Consider the following 16725-nt stretch of genomic DNA (forward strand, 5'->3'; position numbering starts at 1 on the left):
TATTTTAGCATTAGGCTAACTTCTAAGGCAACTTTTGCTATCTCTGAAAATCCACTGTTACATTGTTGAACACGGTAAAAACAATGGGCATGTTCCTTGGGCGCAGAGAAAATGATTACATATAGAATTGCGGGTTTCCTGGGCAGTTTGGAACTGGGAAATGCTTTTGTCCAAATATTGGCCCAGCCCACCTTTCCAGATCCAATCAGTGGTTTCCTGTACCTAAGAATCCCCCAGGGAGCTTTTAAAACATGCTGATTTTCAGACCCATACCCTCACACACTTTTTATTCAGTGGTTCTGAGCAGAGGCCAGATAATCTGCCTCTGGCAGGGTCCCAGGAGGTTGTAATGTCAACCATCAGAGAAGGATCCAGGGCCCCCCTTCTCCAGGATTTCCTTAGCTACACGGGCTCCACGCACTTGGCCAGAAAGCCCAGGAAGCCATTGTTTAGATTTCAAATGAAAGCCAATTACATTACAGCATTAAGTCTATTATAATTCAAAATAAACTATATGTCATTGACACTTATGGGAGAAATTAGAGATTAGGACATGCAGGATGTTCATGATATAAATGAATTTGACACGAACAGACTTGCTTCCTATTGTATATGGGTGTCTTTGGGGTGGCACTGAATCTTTCTACCGCATTGCAGATCCCTACTCTGAGATGGGACTGAGGTGGACATTGGGGATGGGGTGACAGTTTTGCCACATTATTTACTTCTTTTTTTTTTTTTTTGAGATGGAGTCTTGCTGTCACTAGGCTAGAGTGCAGTGACATGATCTCGGCTCACTGCAACCTCTGCCTCCTGGGATCAAGCAATTCTCCTGCCTCAACCTTCCCAGTAGCTGGAATTACAGGCTACCAACACCACGCCCAGCTAATTTTTGTATTTTTAGGAGAAACGGGGTTTCACCACGTTGGCCAGGATGGTCTCGATCTCTTGAGCTTGTGATCTGCCCACCTCGGCCTCCCAAAGTGCTGGGATTATAGGTGTGAGCCACCGTGCCCAGCCCACATTATTTACTTCTAATGACAACTGGCTGTTGAATGGTCTGTCATAGACTGTCAACACATCTGGGCCACCTTCTCCGTCCCACAGGCTGATCCCTCCAGTCTTCCCCAAACTCTCAGGGACCCCACTCCCCAACCTTCCTCAAAGGTAGCAATGCAGTCATCTGCATCCATCAGAGATTTGCCTGTTAGGGACAGGCAGGAATTCCGTCCTGGGCTGGTGAAGGATCACTGTATTTAAACTCAAGGGGAATCTTGTCTATTTTTCTGAGGAAATTGCAGAGGCCATGGAAGCTTGCCTACTTGTAGCTGGAATGAAGTCAACTCAGCATCATCACTCAAGTCAGCACCAGTCAGAAGCTCTGATTGGCTGCTAATGACATCACATGGGCCACCCTGCTAATCGTAAGTAGTCATTGCATCTGAATGAAAACAAAGCTCACTGTATCTTTGAGATTTCGGACTTCACATTTCCAGTTTTGACTCTTTGAAAGTGACCTCAAAGTTCCATGTTAATTTGCAGTTTTCCTGATGTACAGAGACTCCAGTGGGGGGGGGGGCTCCTTGGCTAATTTTGAACTGAGCTGACTGCCTGCACCCCCACATCTGTTCTGTACTCCTCGCTGGCCTGAGCATCTTATGGGTGAATTACAGGCAATGTGGACTTGGGAGTTTGGTTGGAGTGGTTCTGACCATTGCACAGATCAATCGTACAAGGTATGTGGCAGGAATTGTACAAAACATCTGATGACTTGAAAACCCCAGTGGAGGCCTGCCATCAATTTGTTTGTCTGACCTTTGACCTTGGTGCCTCAAGACTCAAATAACCTCACCCCAACCCTGTTAGAGCCAACTGATGGCATTTGTTGTTTTTTTGGAGACAGGGTTTCGCTCTGTTGCCCAGGCTGGAGTGCAGTCATGTGATCATAGCTCACTGCAGCCTCAAACTCCTGGCCTCAAGTGAGCCTCCTGCCTCAGCCTCCTGAGTAGCTGGGACTATAGGCATGGGCCATCATACTCGGCTGAACCGATTACTTTGATACCTACCGTGATTATCCGTGAGGGTAAAGTTGGTCTCAGTTTTCAGAGCGAATTTGAACTTCACGTTTTGTGGTGTTATGTCCTTGTCTATTGCGGAGATCTGCAGGACCAGCTGGAGTGTGAAAGACAGGGGATATCAGTGATGGTGGTGGGTAGTCTGAGGTTCAGTGATGGAGCCTTTGGGTTTAGACCTGACCATGGCGGTTTCCCACCTGTAACACTCGCCTACTTAGTGCTTTATAAAGCCAGTCTTTCCACTCCCCTGCCCTGCCAATCTACTCCCCAGACGTCCTCTCTGAGCCTCACTTTCTCCATCTATAAAATGGGTATAATGTTATTTTCCTCAAGGCTGTTGTACAGGGGAACTTCCGCTGACTCTGTTGAGCAGTTCTGCTCCTCAGCCTGCCCAGGGTGGCACTGTCTTCCCCTCCCACCTGAACCAGACTCACCTGGCCATGAGCAGCGTTCTCACACACTTTGGGCTGGTAGGGCTCGGCAAACTCCGGGGCATTATCATTCTCATCTAAAACTTCAATATGGACTTGCACAATGGATTCTTTGCCCGTGGGGGTCCCTGCAGGGGAGAAGACAGTCACCATGATGGGCTCAGCTGATGCTGACCCTGGAGGGTAGAAGCTGTGTGGATGGGTAGTCCAGGAGGGCTGCCCTGTGGAAGCCACTTTTTGCAGGAGGAGGCTATGGAACAGAGGTCGGGGATGATGTTTTAGATGAAAGGAGTTTCGTCGGGGGAGGTGTTAAATCTTTATCCATAAGGTTTACTGAGGTATTACTTTGATTATGAGCGTCAAAAATGTAAACCACCTAAGTGCATTAAAAATATTGTAATTAAATTCCTAAAATTAAAAATTTAATTATTTGATTAAATACATAAGATATAATAAATTAATTGTAAAATAATCGAAAAGGTAAACAACCTAAGTGAGATTGGATCAGTAAATTAGGCCACTGGGCACGGATTAAACGTATGGCTATTGATAATGCCCATGTAAATTACATCTTAAAAAAATAATCAAAAAAATTTTTAAGGCCCAGTGCCTGTGATCCCACACTTTGGGAGGCCCAGAAGGGAGGATTACTTGAGGCTCAGAGTTGGAGACAAGACTGGGCAACATGGTGAGACCCCATCTCTACAAAAAATTAAGTCATTAGCTGGGCGAGGTGGCACACACCTATAGTCCCAATTACTCAGGAGGCTGAGGTGGGATGATCATTTGAACTCAGGAATTAGAGGCTACAGTGAGCTGTGATCATGCCACTGCACTTCACCCTGGGCAACAGTGTAAGATACCATCTCTCTCTTAAAAAAAACTTATTACCAATTACCATGAGAAAATGGTTCTGGAATAAGGTGAAATAAAAATGTGGAATATAAGATACAAATATTACAATCTCACTTACATAAAAAACATGTATAGAAAAGACCATAAAAATACATGAATGTGCTAATAGTAATTGTCTCTGCATGGTGGCATTGGTGGGAAGAGTATTTTCTTCTCCTTTTCTGTATTTTCCATATTTTAAACGATTTAAATTTAAAGATTCTATGAATGGGATTATATGGAGGGGACTGATCTGGCAAAACATGCAGGAGTCCATTACAGTTGGGGGCAGCTGCCGTGTTGGAAGAAGAGAGTCTGGGTGGGCCCAGCAGGCACCAGGGGTCCTTGGCCAAGTCACTCCCTCCCTGGGCCCTAGTGGGCTCCTGGGAGTATTCATAGTTCTCCTGGAGGGTGATTGTGATTTTCTCACATAGATAAAGGATGCAAAACTCCAACTCTTGCCCCTCCCTCTGGCAAAAATTACACAATTTCTGGAGAACCTCACAATCTCAAAGTTGGAAGCTGCTTCCCATTTTGAATTCTACCTGTGAACTGGTACATAAACAGCCTCTGAAGGAACAGTTCCCAAACAGCCATGATACTAGGAATCATGGAACGCTTGTTAAGAGCACCTGTCTGGCTCCCTGGACCAGAAGCTGCAGGGTGGAGTAGAGCTTTATGCTTGATCGGTGACTTGGGTGATTCTCATCACAGAGACATCTACACAGCCTGTTTCGTGACAGTGCTTCTCAAACTGTGACATGCATGAGATTCTGATTCAGTGTGGGGGTGAGGCCGAGATGCACTTCCAACAAGGTCTCAGGGGATGTTGATACTGCTGGTTCAAGGACCACACTTGGGCATGGAAGCTCTATAGCATCCCAACCAATGGGTGCTTCAGCAAGCACTTCTAATACCCCTAGAGACCCCAAATGATTGATTATGCTGATTTTGGAAGAAAGAGGGAAAAGGAAAAGAACCCAAGTGCCCTGGCAGATGGGGCCACTCACCAGTGGAATCCAGTTCTTTGGCCTCCACAGTCAGGTTATACCAGGGGTAGACTTCTCTGTCCAGTTCTTTCTCATTGTAAATGTCCCCCTTTTTTGTGACTCGGAAGAATTGGCCTTTGTCACTGGTCCTGCGGATGGAGTATCTGCCCAGGGGAGAGAGTTTCATGGCTTTCTGTTGTTCTTTGCTTGGTCTACACCCCTCAGCGTGATGGACAAGGCCCTTCCACATCTATCCTCCGCATCCCACTCCATGCCCCTCTCTCACTGCTCATTGTACTCTGCCACCTGACAAGAGTGGAACTACACAGAGGGACTCAGGATAGCAAGATAATGTCTTTGATCTTAGTGATGTTGCCATCACTGGACTGAAGTTGGTACCTGAGACCATCAGATGCACTTTCAAAGCTGAGCAGGTGACATCACACCATAGCTGGGACTTGTTTTTGTGATTAATAAAAAGATCATTGGGTAAGAGCCAGGAAGAAATACAAAAAGAGCTGGAAGAGATATGAAGTAATTACAAAGAAATTAACTTTGAAGTAAAATTTTAAAAAGTTATTTTGAAAATCAGGAAAAATCTATGGCAAGATAAATATATATGTTCCTTTTTCTTTTCTTTTTTTTTTTTCGAGATGGAGTTTCGCTCTTGTTGTCCATGCCGGAGTGCAATGGCATGATCTCAGCTCACTGCAACATCCGCCTCCCGGGTTCAAGCAATTCTGCTTCAGCCTCCTGAGTAGCTGGGATTACTGGCATGGGCTGTCTTGCCTGGCTAATTTTGTATTTTTAGTAGAGACAGGGTTTTTCCATGTTGGTCAGGCTGGTCTTGAACTCCTGACCTCAGGTGATCCACCTGCCTCGGCCTCCCAAAGTGTTCAGATTACAGGCATGAGCCACCGCGCCAGGTGCATGTTTCATATATACAGGAATAATAGGTGTTCTTAATGAGGATAATCCCAGAACAAACAGAACAGAAGAAATAACAAAAAAACATAATAAAAGAAAACTTTCCTGACCTGAAGAAAGACATCATTGACATCAGGCATCATTTAAAAACAACAGCAACACAATATTTAGGCATACGCATATCCTGATGACACTTACGAATTTCAAGGCTATGTGAAGAAACTGAAAAGAGTCCAGACAGAGAGAATTTCCTTATGAAGAAAGAAAAATCATATATGCCAAAGATGCCCCCACAAAATTAAATGCTAGAATACATTGATAGTATTTTGGAAGGGAAATGTTTACAATCTGAGGATTATATGAGCACATTTAGGTGTTATTAGAAGGTGAGGTTGGGCATGGTGCCTCATACCTATAATTTGAGTGCTTTGGGAGGGGCTGAAGCTGGAGGTTTGCTTGAGGCCAGGAGCTCAAGACCAGCCCAGGTGACAGAGTAAGACCCTGTCTTGAAAAAAAAAATTAGCCTGATGTGGTGGTGTGTGCCTGTAGTCCCAGATACTCAGAGGCTGAGGTGGGAGGGTTGCTTGAGCCTAGAGGTTCAAGGCTAAGTGAACTATGATTGTGCCACTGCACTCCAGTCTGGGTGACAGAGCAAGAACCTGACCAAAAAAAAAAAAAAAAAAAAGGCAAAGAACTAAGAAATTTGTGTCCTGAATTTTTTTTTGTGTGTGTGTGAAAACTTACTGTATCTAACTAAACAGTTTAATATAAAGTAAAATCATGGTATGGGAAAAATTAAAACAAAACTATTGATTTGTTTATCATACAAAAGCAACGTGTGTGTGTGTGTGTGTGTGTGTGTGTGTAATAGTTTTAACTAGAAAATATATGTCCAAGAAAACATTTTAAATTTTGCAGATAGCAGTAAATCTCACTGGTAGAAACAAAAATGGATGCACCTCATTCAAATATTGAAAAGAAAAAAATATTAAAAAAAGACTGTACAGCAAAGATGGGGAAAAAGAAAAAAGCCATTAAATTTGATAAATGGGAAATGTAAAACAAGATAAAAGAAGATCAAACATGTCAATTATGATGAAAAATGTAAATAGGTTAAACACAAAGCATTTCCATTTAGATTGAAAAGCAAAGCCAAATGCATTCTGGTTTTCAAGAGCCATAATACCAAATGACCTGGAAAAGTTAAAAGTAAAGGTTGGAAAATTTGCATTAGGCAAATATGAATAACATGAAAACAGAACTAACAAATGTAACATCAGGAAACACAATTAAAGGCAAATTATTTAAGCAGAACAAATTGGCTAATTTCATTCGGATAAAAGTTACAAGCCATAATGAAGGTAAAATAGTTGCAAACCTTTGTTAACTGAATAGAAACATTAAAATACATAAAGTCAAAACTTAGATATTCTAGGAAAAAGTGGACACAAATACAATTGTATCACATCAAAGAACAAGCTAAAACAAAACCAAAAAAAAAAAAAAAAAAAAAAAAAAAAAAAAAAAAAAAAAAAAAAAAAAAAAAAAAAAAAAAACCCATGACTTATAAATGAAAATAAAGAAATCAAGTCAATCTCTTAAATAAACCCTTGGATCAAAGGAGAAACAAGAATTATAATTACAGGCTATTTAGAATATAAGGGCAATGAAAAAAGCAGTCCTAAAACTTAGGAGATGAGGCCAAAATGAAGAACACATTTTGTCCTTAATAAGAAGACTTAGTATCCTTGAAACATTAGCTATACCAAAATTAATATATAAACACTAATGTTTATAATATATACAAACATTAGAATTCTAATGTTTAAAAAACCTGGATACAAAATTTTAAAGTTTGAGGGTGGACAAAAAATTATAACAAATAAAAAAGCAATGAGGGAAGGACTTTTATGTATATCTAAGGTCTGGTGTAAAGCTATATGGTTTGCGTCTGTGTCCCCACCGAGTCTCATGTCAAAAGTAATCCCCAGTGTTGGAGGTGGGGCCTGGTGGGAGGGGGATAGATCATGGGGGTGGAGTGCTCATGAATAGGTCAGCACCACCCCCAAGTTCTGTTCTCCTGATAGTGAGTGAATGAGTTATCATGAGCTCAGATTGCTGAAAGTTGTGTAACAACTCCCTTCCCACTTCTGTTCTAGCCGTGTAAGACGTGACTGCTTCTCTAGGATTGTAGGTTTCCTGACGCCTCCCAAGAAGCAGGAGCCACTACACTTCCTGTATAGCCAGTGGACACACGAGCCAATTAAACCTTTTTTCTTTATGAATTACCCAGTCTCAACTATTTCTTTATAGGAGAATGGACTTATACAAGCTAGTACAATAAAACAGAATGGCTTTGCTACAGAACTATAGAAAGGTCAGAGAATTCAGAAGTAGATTCAGGTATACACAGAACTTAATATTTAACAAAGGTGGGAAAATTTTGACTTATGATATTTAGTAAATGATTCTGGCAAAATCGGCTACCCATCTGCAATAAAATAAGGCTGAATTGAATTTATACTTACGATTGCATATTATGTGGCTCTAAAAAGTATTTGTTAGAACTATATCATTTTTTCCAAAGATTGGGAAAGAGACATTTAGTTACAATAGAAGAGTAAATATTGATGAAATGAGCATGGCATGATCCAAAAAAAAATTTAAAAACAATCAAACACCAAAAGCAAACAGACAACCACACACCCACCATGAACAGATCCACATGTCTGTGTGGTTGTGAAAGGAAAGGAGCAATAGGACCAGATCAGGCCATGAACATGCGTTATCTGAGAGTGGGGGTTCTCAATATTTTCTTGGTAGATCTTTGTGTTGTTTCACTGTACGAAACCAACACTTCTTATTTTTGTGGATTTTGGGAGATAGATTTAAGAAAACAGTTTTGGCCTGGCGTGGTGGCTCACACCTGTAATCCCAGCACTTTGGGAGGCCGAGGCAGGTGGATCACAAGGTCAAGAGATCAAGACCATCCTGGCCAACATGGTGAAATCCTGTCTCTATTAAAAATACAAAAATTAGCTGGGTATGTTGGCACATGCCTGTAGTCCCAGCTACTCAGGAGACTGAGGCAGGAGAATCACTTGAAGCTGGGAGGTTGCAGCGAGCCAAGATCACACCACTGCACTTCAGCCTGGTGACAGAGCGAGACTCCATCTCAAAAAAAAAAGGAAACAGTTTTAGTGAAGGGGCCTCTGGTGTGTCATCTGATTGGTTGCTCTCTTGACTGTCGGATCTTACTGCATAGGACTGGTGGGAGTTGTGGTGCATAGTACAAGCCTTCAAGGTGGGACAGAGGACAGGTAGCTCTGGATGCCCAGGACCATGCTAGGTGGGGGACCCCGGGCAGGCCAAGATGCCAGGCTGCCAGGTGCAAGAGCTTGGGCTTCTGGTCTTGCTTCTGTCACTTTCCCTGCAAGTGCCAGGAGAAGCCAGTTCCTCTCTCTGGGTCCTGGTCTCAGACCAGCAGGCATAGGAACATCCAGCCATAATTGTTCTTATCATCCTCAATGACAAGCCCCCCCCCACCCCTTACCCAATGTTGTGCCTAGCCGCATCAGGGTCCTTGGCCAGCACTGTGCCGATCAGAGGCTTCTTCTGGTTTTCCTTCAGCTGGAAGTGGTAGGAATGCTGCTGGAAGACTGGAGGCTCGTCCACATCTATGATATTGATGATGACCTGGGCTCTGTTTCCAGCAGGAACGCTTAGGTATCGGAGGTCAATGGTGGGGTCTGTGGCCTCAACGATGAAGCTGTATTGCTGGATGTGTTCATAATCCAGAGGCTGTGTAAGAAAAAAGAATGGGGAACGCCTGCTCTTGGCCAACCACATGTGTGGCACATGATCTACACAGCGGCCCTGCAAGGTCCCAGGATGACACCCATTTTATAGATGAGGGACCCATGGCCTTGACAGATGATATTTCTGAGGTTATCAAGACAGCGGCTGGGCCTGGTATGTGTCCTCAGCTGCTCCCCATTTCATCTCAGCGGCCTCATGGCCACATCCACAACCCTGGCTCTGTGCCTGGCCCTGTTTCCAGTGTTAGGGACATGCAGTGGATCAGCTATGGTCCTGCTTTTAAGGGCATCCCTAGTGGGTCTACCCATAGGTTCTTAAGGACAGGTTTTTCTTTATTTTTGAGGCAGGGTCTTGCTCTGGTTGCCCAGGCTGGAGTGGAGTGGCACAATCTCGGCTCACTGCAACCTCCACCTCCCTGGTTCAAGTGATTCTCCTGCCTCAGCCTCTCAAACATCTGGGATACAGGCACCTGCCACCATGCCCAGCTAATTTTTGTATTTTTAGTGAAGACAGGGTTTCACCATGTTGGCCAGGCTGGTCTAAAACTCCTGACCTCAGGTGATCCACCTACCTCAGCCTCCTAAAGTGCTGGGATTATAGGCGTGAACAACTGGGCCTGGCTGGACATGCTTTTTCTTTATGCCTTTGCTCAAGATGCTTCTCCTGCCCTTGCCTGCCTAGAAAACTCTTATTCATCCCTCGGGAAGCCAAACAGAAGGTAATCAGATGCTCTCTCAGAAACCCCTCCCAGCAGAGGTAATTGCTCCCTGTTTGGAGCTGCTGTGTATCACTCATACCTGGCTGTACTTTTTTTGTTCATGTGTATGTCTTCCCTATTTGCTGAGGGTTTTGCTGACACTGGAGGCTGTGTCTACCTCTCCTTGGTGTTTCCAGGCCCCAGCATGGGGCTGGGTCAGAGGAGGACTCAGGCCCAGGACTCGCAGTCCTCTGCATGGCCATTCCAGAGGCACTTTTTAATGCCCCTGACAGGACCTCTTCCTCTTCTTCCAGATTCAGTTGATCTGGCTTTCTTGACTGTCAGCACCATCCAGTGTCAGTGGTCATCCATGTTCCCACAATTACTCCCTGTTTTTTTCATGCTGATGGCTTTCTATTAGCCAGGACACAGGGAAGGCCAGAAAGTACCAGAGAGGTAACATCTCCAGGAGCAGCTCCCCGTCAGCACCACAGAGAGTGGGTGTATAAATACCCCAGCTCCCTCACCCTCAGCTGCTGCAACTCTGAGATGTGTTCCAAACTGGTCCCCCAATGGGTCATTGCTCCTGGGGTTTCCTGGGATCACCTCCCAGATAAATGATTTATACCCAATCTTTGCCTTAAGATCTGTTTCCTGAGTAACTCAGTCTAAGACAGTGGATCATAGTCTCCACGAACACATGAGCAGCTCAGAGCTTTGATGGCCCTTTGACGATCTCTGGCCCAGGAGCAACCCCCAGGCAGGACCTGTGGGTGCCACAAGCCCCAAGCCCCACGTTTGACATTGTTGCCCTTGGCCTACAAACCTTCATGGGCTTGATGATGCCCTCGTTGTGGGTGGGGTTTGTCTCAATGGTGAAAGCATCCTGGTAGTCACCCCGCAAGATGCTGTACTTGGTCATCCGGTTCTGGGGCTCATCTGGGTCCTTAACAAACAGAGAGCCCACGGAGGTGCCCACACGAGTGTCTTCAGGCACGGCAAATGTATACTTGGCTGATGCAAACAGAGCACCCCAAAGGGCCTTGGGTTAATGAGACAGACAAGGCGATTGTCTCTTTATGCTATTCTAACATATTTTGATACAAGAAATGGGCATAATGCAATAATCATAAATTTTAATACCCCTGGATTCTCAAGGTAAAAAGGGTCTTCCCTTTCTGTATGTCCTTCCATCCATCCCTCCATCCAATAAACATCTATGGAGCACCTATTGTATGCCAGGCACTTTGCTAGGGGACCTATCAATGGGCAAAGAGACAAGTCCTGCCTTCAGGGAGCTTATGCCATACACAAGGAAGCCACTTCAGGAAAACTGGCCTGTCTCTAGGGCAGCTAAATGACTAAATGACAGCATCAGCACTGGGGATGCAAGTGGACAGAGCCATCTGCCCCAGGGCGTGGGAAAAGCTCTCATCACATGTTCTTTGTGGGGAGGATCATTTCGTAGGTGGGGTCAGAGATCAGCCCTGGCTCTGGATATAGAACTTTGCTGCTCCCAGGTTCACTGATGTGTGGGACTTTCTAGCTGGGACCTGAGTCTCAGTGCTTTGATTTTCCTAAGCTGGTGGGATTTGGGTGAAACTGCTCGTGTCTCATGGTGGGACACCGGGCATAGTGGTGGCTTCCAGCAAGGAGTGGGATTTCCTTCTGGCCTGTGAGGGGACTGTGGCAGGAGGCAGCAGGATGGCCTTGGGAATGCAGTACTGGGATGGAAGCAGGGCCCCTCCCTGTGCCCAAAGGACTCCTTTGGACATCAGGCCTACCCTGGGATAGAGGGAAAGGTAAAGGGATGCGTAACTCCTCCCACAGAGTCCCAAGTCACTGAGTCTGGGGTATCCCAGCCCCCCTTCCCAGGGCCCTAGAGGAGGGGCTCACTCTGGGTGAAGTAGGGGAAGTTGTCATTGATGTCTCGCAGAGTGACCAGCACAGTGGCCGTGCCCGATTCCCCCCGGAGGCCCTGGGCATCTCGTGCTTCCACCACGATCTCGTACCTGGCCTGCTTCTCTCGGTCCAAGTTTTTGGTTGCTGTGACAATAAGGCCTGCAAAAAGAGTCCCAGCAGGAGCCATGTTACCAGCTTCTAGAAAATACTGATACTTGAGGCCTACTCAGAGAGAACCTGACTTAAGAGCTTCCCAGGTGATTTCACTGTGCAACCAGGGCTGAGAACCATGAGTCTACAACCCACTACCTCCATGGCTATACTGTGAGGCCAAAGCTGGCCCAACGGTTGGGTTCAGTATTGGTCCTCATCACCTGGAACGTTGTGTTGACAAAGACCATGAGGTCATATCCAGGCTCAGAGCAAAAGAGTTCTGTGGTAGATTAGCGATGTCTGCCTTGGTGCACGGTAGCACAGCAGTGGCATCTGTGCTATGTATTTTCCATCTCTCTGAAAGACAGTTCCACTGGACTTCTGTCTTGCTCCCAAGAGTCAGTCCTTACAGTTTTTTAAGTCACCACATGAGCAATTACTATGGGCCTTGCTGTCTCTATATATGATCTAACTCAAACTTCACAGCTACCATACAACATAAATATAAGCATTCCTACTTCCTAGATAAGGGACCTAAGGCCTGCAGAAGTTCGTCTATTTGTCCAAGATCTCTGGAGGGGGTGAGTAGCAGAGCTGGCTTTGGAAACCAGATCTGTCGGAACCTGCACCCAGAGCAGCTAGCCAGCATTCTCTGCTGCCCCTTGGTCACTTCTTGGGTAACAAGATCCTGATTTTGTTCCCTGGACTTGAGTCCATGTCTTGGGCACCTGCCTGCTTCCTTCCCTCTTGATCAGCTGCCTTGTCTTTACACATGATACTGACTACCTCCATGGCACAGTGTGGTGCGGTGGCCAGTGACACCTCTCAGACTTCCCCTCGCACATGCACCTGGAGTATCAACCTCCCCTTGTCCCTCCAAGTCAGTGAGTGTCCAGGAGTGTTAGTCACACAGACCAGTATTATCGATGGCAAAATACTCTTTCCCCTTCAGGATTTGGTACATGACAGAGGCGTGGTCTGCCACAGTGGGGTCGTCTGCATCCACTGCTGTCACAGAGGTGACTGAGGTTCCTGCAGAGAGAGAATCATGGGGTTGCTGACTTGTGACTGCAAGGCCCCTACCCCATTCCTAGAAGAGAGCAGATGGGGCTCAGGCTGTGCTCTGTCCTCACCTCCCCCAGGTCCTGGGAAGAAAAGGCTGTTTTGTTTTCTGAGGAGCCTGCATGGGAGCAAAGTGTTGGTGGCAGTGGGGACCCAGCCAGGTCAAACTTGAAGGGGTCAAGGAGATCAGGTGATTTATGTGCTTCCTGGGGAAATGAGGGAGGGGGCGGAGGGTTGGGGTCAGGGAGAGAAACTGAGAGAGCAATGGGCTGTTTCTCCCTCTCCTGGAAAGGTGCCACCAAAGGGGTGGTGGCACTTCTTGCATCCCCTTGAACGCCAGGATCCCACACTTAACCAGAAGGACTGGTCCCAGCACCCTGGCTGGAGACTCTGGACTGAGGGGCTGAGGAGGGAAGCTCTTTTCTGGCACCCTCTGGAGTCTGGGGGTATAAGGAGATAGAGTAGTCACCTCCTAAGCCCAGAGCCCAGGCTGGTGATACACCTTGGGGCTAGTGCTCTGTCCCCCACACCACTCCTGCATGGCCCCTAGAGATGACTCCTTTTGCCTTGGTGGCAGGCCATGGCAGTCTTCATCTGCAAAGGCTACACTCTTGGTGTGCTAGTCCTGAGAGTCAGAGGCAGTGCATGGAGTTTGTTCCAAAGAGCAGTGAGATATGTGTGTGTCTCTGATGGCCATGGGTGAGTTCATAATCGAAATCAGAGCACAGTCTATGACTAGGGGCAGGACTGAGTCCAGGATCAGAATCAGAGCTCAGTCTATGACTAGGATCAGGGCTCATTCAATGATCAGGATTAAGGCTAAGTTTATGACTAGGGTCAGGGCTTAGTCCATGATCAGGATCAGGGCTCTGTCCATGATCAGGATCAGAGTTCAGTCCATGATCAGGATCAGGGGTCAGTTTATGACTGGGATCAGGGCTCAGTCCATGATCAGGATCAGGGCTAAGTTTATGACTATAGTCAGGGCTCAGTACATGATCAGGATCAGGACTTGGTCTATGACTAGGCTTAGGGTTCAGTCCATGATCAGGATCAGGGTTCAGTCCAGGATCAGGATCAGGGTTCAGTCCAGGATCAGGATCAGGGCCAAGTTTATGACTATAGTCAGGGGTCAATCCATGATTATGATCAGGGCTTGATCTATGACTAGGGTCAGAGCTCAGCCTGTGGCCAGATCAGAGCTTGTTAGGAACTAGAGTTTCTTTCAAATCATATAAAGTGGCAACACAGGCATTACAATCACTGCCCTGAACTCACCGAATTCCTACCCCAGGCAGTGAAGTGGCTGATGTGAGAAGTACCCCTGGGTGGGGATGAGGGAGGGAGGAGGATAGAGTGGGCATGCAACGTACCCACAGCCGATGACTCAGGCACAGACGCATTGAACAATCGATGCGAGAACACAGGCCAGTTGTCGTTCACATCGTGCACTTTGATGGTGAAGCTGGAAGGAGTCTCCAGGTTTTCGCCGGTGTCCTTGTCCGCGATGACAGCAGTGAGGTGGTACTCTGAGATGTTCTCCCGGTCCAGCCTCTCAATGGCGAACACATCTCCTGTCTCTGCGTCGACCCGGAAGACCTTGCCCACAAACTCTCCTCTGAGCAGGTACTTGGCATTCTTGCGATTCACACTCGACTTGATCTAGAAGAGAAGAGGTGATGTGAGCTGGGAATGGGTGGCGGCAGCTGTACGTTACTGTGTGAGTGAGAGTGTGTGCACACAAGTGTGCATCTGCATGTGTGTGCATGTGTGTATGTGGTGTGTGTGGTGCTGGCCAGGGGCCCTAAATGTGGCACTGAGGTTTTTATCAAGAACCTCTGGCAGCCACAAAAAAGAATGAAATCATGTCCTTTGCAGCAAATGGATAGAGTTGCAGGCAATAATCCTAAGTGAACTAACGCAGAAGCAACAAATCCAGTACTGCATATTCTCACTTATAAGTGGGAGCTAAACAATTGGTACATGTGGCCATAAAGATGGAAATAATAGACACTGGGGACTCCAAAAGAGGGGAGGTGGGGATGAGAGTGAGGGTTGACAAATGACCTATTGGGTATGACGTTCACTATTTGAGTAATGGGTACACTAGAAGCCCAATTCCCACCAGTATGCAATATACAGGTAATAGACATGCACATGTATCCCCCCCAAAAAAAAAATTTTTTAAGCCAAAAAAAAAAGAACCTTTGACTAGCCACCAATGAGTTGTCCTCATGGTGTGACCTGCTGGCAGAGCCCCAGTATGCACCAGAATGGTGCCTGAACACAGTAGGTGATTAGAAAACATTTTTGGGTGGAAAAATATACTTGGTGCCATTGGAAGGCAAAGGATATTTTTGCCCCGTAGAAGTCATGTAACCTCTCTGAGTTGTAGTTACCTCATTTGTAAAATGGAAATAATATTGCTTCTGATGTTGCTTTGCTCTGAGGAGTAGAACAGCACTTTTGAAAATCAGTTCTGGGAAACACTGGACTCTTGCTGTCCCACACAAAGATGGGGTTCCAGCCAGCGGTGTGCCGGCACTGGCTTTCGAGAACCAGCTTACAATTTCAGGAATATTTGTGAGCTGATTGTTAAATACAGCCATTATTACAAATTAAATTATGTAAACTTAAAATGAAATCATATGAAAAACAACAAATTCTCAGAATTAATCCCTTCCTAATTATTTTGCTACCTTTGATTATGTTTTGAGGTTGGTATCTGTATGATGGAAATGCTAAATAATGATGTGCTCATGCATATCTTCTCCCATCTTGTCTTGGCCTTCAATGACATCACACTGAAAGCTTGAAACTAGGCATGGTCAGAGTATTTACACCATGGAAATTGGCAAGTGCTACAAATTAGAACCTTTTCCCCTGGACAGCCAGTTGTCAAACATTTGTCAGCACACTCCTGGGCCCGATACAGAAAATGGTACATAAAATGTTCTCTTCTTGGAGATTTACAATGTACAGCCCGACAGAAATGAACTCCAGTGAACTTTGTGTAACTCAGGATTTTCCATACTTAGACCACAAAAGCATTTTTCTGTGTGACATGTACTGTTTGTGTCCCAAGGAATTAGATTTGGAAAATAACATTTGTAAAGCATCTTACACCAAAAAGGGCTCTCAATAAATGATAGTTAATAATTATTAATAATAGAGCCACAAGTTAGAGGATCTTAAGCTAGAATTGCTAAATATTCCAATTAAAGAATCACAGAAACAGAAAATATTAGGAATATAAGATAATAGTATTTATGCATATACAATCATACTCTCATAGAAGGTTAGTATGTCCCCAAATTAGAATTTTATTCAATTAAAAAATATAACTTGGTGCCTGGGAGGTGCCAGACCCCCCCTAGTAGTACAGACAGCACAGATCCCATTGAGGCTCTTAGGACCTTGGTTTGCAGCCTCAGAGGCTGGCATGCTGAGGAAATGCGACATTTTTTTTGTTTGTTTTGTTTTTGAGATAGTCTCACTTTGTTGCCCAGGCTGGAGTGCAGTGGTGCAGTCTTGGCTCACTGCAACCTCCACCTCCCAGGTTCAAGAGATTATTCTGCTTCAGCCTCCTGAGTAGCTGGGATTACAGGCGTGCGCCACCACGCCTGGCTAATTTTTATATTTTTATTAGGAGGTTTCACCATGTTGCCCAGGCTGGTCTCAAACTCCTGACCTCAAGTGATCTGCTCACCTCAGTCTCCCAAAGTGCTGGGATTACAGGTGTAAGCCACCATGCCCAGCCTCCATTTTTTCTTTTC

At 45.6% G+C, this 16725-nt stretch overlaps 1 protein-coding gene across 2 annotated transcripts in view; it reads right to left on the bottom strand.

The window, feature by feature from the left end:
* CDH5 (cadherin 5) overlaps positions 1-16725 on the bottom strand; it is a 40771-nt gene that overhangs the window by 5926 nt on the left and 18120 nt on the right. For both annotated transcript variants that reach the window (XM_037731170.1, XM_017508050.2), the window contains exons 3-10: positions 14323-14611; positions 12803-12919; positions 11729-11893; positions 10659-10846; positions 8870-9117; positions 4411-4553; positions 2510-2634; positions 2067-2172 (exon numbers count right to left, since the gene is read on the bottom strand). In XM_037731170.1, coding sequence (XP_037587098.1) covers positions 2067-2172; positions 2510-2634; positions 4411-4553; positions 8870-9117; positions 10659-10846; positions 11729-11893; positions 12803-12919; positions 14323-14611 — 1381 coding nt within the window. The remainder of the gene's footprint in view (positions 1-2066; positions 2173-2509; positions 2635-4410; positions 4554-8869; positions 9118-10658; positions 10847-11728; positions 11894-12802; positions 12920-14322; positions 14612-16725) is intronic.

The sequence above is a fragment of the Cebus imitator genome, unplaced genomic scaffold (genome assembly GCF_001604975.1).
Source record: "Cebus imitator isolate Cc_AM_T3 unplaced genomic scaffold, Cebus_imitator-1.0 Scaffold385, whole genome shotgun sequence".
Lineage (NCBI taxonomy): Eukaryota > Metazoa > Chordata > Mammalia > Primates > Cebidae > Cebus > Cebus imitator.